This window comes from Cebus imitator, unplaced genomic scaffold (genome assembly GCF_001604975.1).
Source record: "Cebus imitator isolate Cc_AM_T3 unplaced genomic scaffold, Cebus_imitator-1.0 Scaffold616, whole genome shotgun sequence".
In the NCBI taxonomy this organism is placed as follows: Eukaryota; Metazoa; Chordata; class Mammalia; order Primates; family Cebidae; genus Cebus; species Cebus imitator.
The window spans coordinates 103,434-109,386 of record NW_016107931.1 but is presented as its reverse complement, the minus strand read 5'-3'; the positions used below and the strand labels follow the sequence as shown (position 1 = coordinate 109,386).

Below are 5,953 nucleotides of genomic sequence, written 5' to 3'. Positions count from 1 at the left end.
GGCCCGTTTCCATGACCCCATCCCCAGCTTGATGTTTTCCTCTGGCTAAATGAGTTTGGAGTCCGCAGTACCAAAATTTAATTTCTTACCACAACTTCAAACCTTAAAACAACTCCGTGAGTAGTTTCAAAGACACAAGATTCATATTTCACCAAGGGTTTTTATTTACTGTGCACTTGCTGCTTAAAAAGAGATTTATGGGGCCGGGTGTGCTGGCTCATGCCTGTAATCCAAGCACTTTGGAGGCCAAGGTGGGCGGATCACCTGAGGTTGGGAGTTCAAGACCAGCCTGACCAACATGGTGAAACCCCGTCTTAAAAATAAATAAATAAAATAAAATAAAAAATAAAAAAGAGATTTATGTTAGGAGAGCCTCCCTTTGTTGATGAACAAACAAGTAGCCCAGATGGATGGGCCATTTCCTGGCTGACCATGACCCATTTTCTGATTGTCTGTTTCCATCAGCTCTGTTCTCCTGTGCTCACAGAATTGGGCCGTAGTTCTCTCCTAGGGCAGTGTTTCTGAAAGTGAGGTTCTAGGACCAGCCACTTCAGCAACACTTGAGAACTTGTTAGAAGTAGAAGTTCTCAGGCTCCTCCACAGACTAGCTGAGTTATGAACTCTAGTAGTTGAGCCCAGCAATCTATGTTTTCGCCAGGCTTCCCAGTGATTCTGATGGCCTTCACGTGAATCATCCTCCAGACAGGACTGCAGTAGTGGCTTCCTCTTTATTCTATAAGAGCATTGCTTGCAGTTTTCCTGAAATTGAGTAACCTCACTGACTGCCTGAGTCTTAGCTCTCCTTCTCTCTGTATTCAGGGTCTTCAGAAGAGGAATACATAGTGGAGGTGGGTCAGAATGCCTATCTGCCCTGCTTCTACACTCTGGACACTCCAGGGAACCTCGTGCCTGTATGCTGGGGCAAAGGAGCCTGTCCTGTGTTTGAGTGTGGCAACGTGGTGCTCAGGACTGATGAAAGGGATGTGAGTTATCGGATATCCAGCAGATACTGGCTAACGGGGGATTTCCACAAAGGAAATGTAACCCTGGCCATAGACAATGTGACTCTAGAAGACACTGGAATCTACTGCTGCCGGATCCAAATCCCAGGCATAATGAATGATAAGAAATTTAACCTGAAGTTGGTCATCAAACCAGGTGAGTGGACCTTTGCATGCCTTCTTTATGAATAAGATTTATCTGTGGATCATACTAAAGGTACTGATTGTTCTCACCTCTGACCTCCCTAATTATAGCCCTGAAGGTGGGCCCCCTAAACCTAAAGTTTAACAGGCCCCATCAGTGATGCTCAGTGATATTTAACACCTTCCATCTGTTTTAAAACTCATGGGTGGCTGGGCGCAGTGGCCCACACCTGTAATCCCAGCACTTTGGGAGGCTGAAGCGGGCAGATCACGAGGTCAGCAGTTCAAGACCATCCTGGCCAACATGGGGAAACCCCATCTCTACTAAAAATACAAAAATTAGCTGGATGTGGTGGCATGTGCCTGTAGTCTCAGCTACTTGGGAGGGGTACATTTCATTCATGGAAATCCCCCTTTAGTAGTTCAAGGAGAATTGTTTGAACCTGGGAGGCAGAGATTGCAGTAAGCCAAGATTGCGTCACTGCACTTCAGCCTGGCACAGAGTGAGACTCTCAAAACAAAAACAAAGACAAAAGTAATGGGTGTGGCTGGGCACGGCGGCTCATGCCTGTAATACCAGAAATTTGGGAGGCCAAGGCAGGCAGATCATGAAGTCAGAATTTCAAGACCAGCCTGGCCTACATAGTGATACCCTGTCTCTACTAAAAATACAAAAAATTAGCTGGGTGTGGTGGTGGGCACCTGTAATTCCACTCAGGAGGCTGAGGCAGGAGAATCACTTGAACCTGGGAGGCAGAGGTTGCAGTGAGCCAAGAGGACGCCGCCATTGCAGTCCAGCCAGGGTGATAAGAGTGAATCTCCATCTTAAAAAAAAAAAAAAAAAAAAAAAAAAAAAAAGAAGAAGAAGAAGAAGGATGAGAGTTAGGCTCACGATGGGAGTTACAATGTTCTCTAAATGTGAGGATAAGGAACATGCCATTCACTGTCGTGTTCCACCTCCTAGTCCAGTGCCTGGTGCAAAGTGGGGGCTTCATAAACATTGGTCACAGACCTGATAGTGGGGCTAATCTGAGTGAGTGAATGCATGGATAGTGCCTCTGTAGTTTGTGTTCCCTGCTAATCAGATGAACTCATACACATTTCATTTCAGGGCTGTCTCATCTGAGATATTATGTTAGAGAGTTCTCTCTACGTGCCATGACCGAGTAGTGTTTTCTTCCTCTGAAGTATTGCTTCCTCTTTGTTGGTATCATAGGACAAACATCAGAACACTTACAGGATGTGTGTAGTGTGGCACGATAGAGAACTTGGGTTTCCTTTAATGTGACTGTAGACCTGGCAGTGTTAATATAAGAATCATTAATCAGACACCCTAGACACCCTGGTGTGCTGAGCTAGCACTCAGTGGGTGTGGCCACCACTCATGTGACTGTGGAGTAACAGTTGGAAGAAGTGCCCAGTTCATTTGGAGAGTTAAAACTGCACCTATTCAGCTGTATCTTTAAATTTTAAAAAAGAAAAAGAAAAAAAAACTGCACCTAACAGAGCTGTCCTGACTTTTCTTCTACAAGCCCCATGTTTTCACATCTTCCTTTTGACTGTGTCCTCCTGCTGCTGCTGCTACTTACAAGTAAGTCTGGGCATGGTTATTGACAGTGAGATAATGGTGCTGTCCAGAGGACAAGGGAGAGATACAAGGATGGCCATTGTAATGTTATTTGCAATAGCAAATGTTTAGATGCAACCTAAATGTCCATCAGTGAGTGAGTGGGTAAATAAATGTGATATAATTGTGATACAAACAGTGAGGCTGACTAAACACACTGGTATAGAATGTCTCAAAGTTATAATGTTGTTTAAAAAAAGAAAGGTGCAGAATAATGCGTATATTAGGCTTCTATTTGTGTGTGTACATTATTGGGGAGCAGGAATATGTGGACATTTCTTAATGTGTAGGCTCTAGGAAAAGAAACCAGGGAATGGTAAAGAGTTGGGAGAGTGAGGCATATTTTTCTTTCTTTTTTTTTTTTTTTTTTTAGATGGAGTCTCACTCTATCACTTAGGCTGGAATACAGTGGTACAATCTCATCTCACTGCAACCTCTGCCTCCTGGGTTCAAGCAANAAAAAAAAAAAGCCACTACCAAAAACCAGAGAAATCAGCATCTCTGGAGGTAGATCCTAAGCATTAGCTTTTTACAGAGTCTATCCCAGGTGATTCTACCCCATGTGCAGCCAGCATGGTGAACCGCTGGGTTGTGCATATATGCTGGGAGGGGAACAGACTTGTGTGTGTTTTAAGATTTCTGTAACATCTACTTTGTGCCCAGAGAGAGCTGTGTTTAAATCTGACTCTGCCTCTTACTTGTTATATAGTCCTGGGTAAGTTATTGAAATGATGTGACTTCCTTCTCTGTAAAATATGACAATAATAGCTATCACGTGGGCCATTAGAAGGATTTTATGTGGTAATAGTTTAAGAAAAGCATTTATAGGTTGGGCATCTCAAATCTGAAAATCTAAAATCTGAAAGCTCCGAAATCTGAAATGCTCTAAACTCCAAAACTTTTTGGACACTGACATGACATTCAAAGGAAATGCTCATTGGAGCATTCTGCTCATTGGAGTATAAGTATAGTGTAGATACTAAAACATCCAAAAAATGGCTGGGCACGGTGGCCTCACACCTGTAATCTCAGCACTTTGGGAGGCCAATGTGGATGGATCACCTTAGGCCGGGAGTTTGAGACCAGCCTGACCAACATGGAGAAACCCTATCTCTACTAAAAAGTACAAAATTAACCAGGTGTGGTGGTGCACGCCTGTAGTCCCAGCTACTCGGGAGGCTGAGGCAGGAGAATTCCTTGAACCCAAGAGGCAGAGGTTGTGGTGAGATGAGATTACGCCATTGAACTCCAGCCTGGGCAATAAGAGCGAAACTCCGTCTCAAAAAAAAAAAAAAAAAACCTCAAAATCAGAATGTAACCATGATGACTGAATCTTACCTTTGTCAAACATTTGAAGTGTATGAAACATTCTCAGTGTAGGTATCCAAGCAGGTTTGAAAACTGAGGTTGTATCTCTCTTTCTTCCTTGTCTTTCACATTTTTTTCCTGCTGCCCCTTTGATTCCCCAAAATAAGCTTTCTGCTCTCAGATAATTTTCATCTTTATGTTGGTTTGTGACATTAGCCAAGGTCACCCCTGCACCGACTCTGCCAGGAGACTCCACTGCAGCCTTTCCAAGGATGCTTACCACCAAGGATCATGGCCCAGGTAACTATGCATGGGGCGGAGGAGGAAATCTTTAGCCGGCTCTGAATTCAGAGGATTTTGAATGTAGGAAAAAAGATGAGAAAACAGTGTGAGAGTGGAGGCAGGGATGTTTCTGTGCACCTGAAACAGTGTTTGAGAAGAGGGGAGTGGTGGAGACACCCCTGTGCTAGGAAAAAGATGCTCTGGATTAGGATTACTTAAAATTTTAATTTTAAAAAATGTTAATAAACTTTATAGTCTTTTATTTTACTTAAATATTAACTAAATTTAATGAAATAGTCATTACAGTGTCTGCATTTTCTGATATACTCTGTACTGGTGATGTTTCATCATGAATTGGTGCCAGTGTGTGTTTGGGAACTGATAGGTTAGATTAGGTGATTTCTAGGATGCCTTCTAGCTAGAATAGAGCCTATCAGCTTCCCTGGATTTTAACTTCAGAAGGTGTAGCTAAATTCTTTATGTAATTCAGCAAGGACATACCCAGGGTGCTCCAGAAGAGAACACTGGGCAGAAAGCAGAAGTCAGGTCACAACCATCATGGAGGTTCATTTAAAGTGATTTCCCGTCAGTGTCCTGGTCTCGCCTAATCTCTCTGGAGCTCCATTTTTTTTTTTTTTTAATCTCCTGTAGAATGAGGTTAATAGGTGAGTCCCACCTCATAATATCATAAATCTCATAAATCACACCTTATGAGATTTTTATTTTTATTTTATTTTTATTTTTTTTGAGACGGAGTTTTGCTCTTGTTACCCAGGCTGGAGTGCAATGGTGCAACCTCGGCCGACCGCAACCTCCGCCTCCTGGGTTCAAGTGATTCTCCTGCCTCAGCCTCCCGAGTAGCTGGGACTACAGGCATGCGCCACCATGCCCAGCTAATTTTTGTATTTTTAGAGACAGGGTTTCACCATGTTGACCAGGATCGTCTTGATCTCCTGACCTCATGATCCACCGGCCTCGGCCTCCCAAAGTGCTGGGATTATAGGTGTGAGCCACCGCACCTGGCCACCTTATGAGATTTAAATAAGAAAATGTCCAAAACGTTTAGCCTAATGTCTGACCACAATGTGTACTCAGTACATGTTAGCTGTTGTTGTTAATATCGTAAGATCAGGAGGCGGAATGAGACTGTGGTTAAAGTACTTCAGGGACAGATGGAATGGGTTCTAATTTCAGCTCTTCTTGCTAGCTCTGTGACCTAAGTCAAATTGCTCAAATTCTCTGAAGCTCAGTTTCCTCATTTCTACAATGAGGAGAATTCCACTGCCCATGTCGTGAGGTTGTTGTAATGTACAAATGGGATAATGTATGTAAAATGCTCAGCATAATACCTGGCCCGTAGAAAGCACTCAGATGTTTGTTATTACTACAGTTACTAGTTTTAGCTCTCCAAAGGTTCAGTCTCTAGTTATTCTTTAGTAATTGTTAGCCAACATCTCTTAGGCAATTAGAGAGAAAATTAAATATGGTGGGGACAGATGATAACCACATTGTGGACTAATCAAGTCATATCAGATAGTTATTGTATACCATTGTTATATGTATGTGTGTGTATATATATATATATATATAT

General features: G+C 42.7%; 1 protein-coding gene across 3 annotated transcripts in view; it reads left to right on the top strand.

Annotated features, from left to right (window-relative positions):
- Positions 1 to 375: 375 nt before the first annotated feature.
- HAVCR2 (hepatitis A virus cellular receptor 2) overlaps positions 376 to 5,953 on the top strand; it is a 55,711-nt gene continuing 50,133 nt past the window's right edge. For 2 of the 3 annotated variants that reach the window (XM_037734424.1, XM_017517086.2), the window contains exons 1-2: positions 2,365 to 2,736; positions 4,297 to 4,380. In XM_037734424.1, the coding sequence (XP_037590352.1) occupies positions 2,682 to 2,736; positions 4,297 to 4,380 (139 nt within the window). In that variant the 5' untranslated portion in view covers positions 2,365 to 2,681. Of the gene's footprint in view, positions 1,159 to 2,364; positions 2,737 to 4,296; positions 4,381 to 5,953 lie in introns of those variants that run through there. The other variant, XM_017517085.2, reaches the window with a different exon arrangement.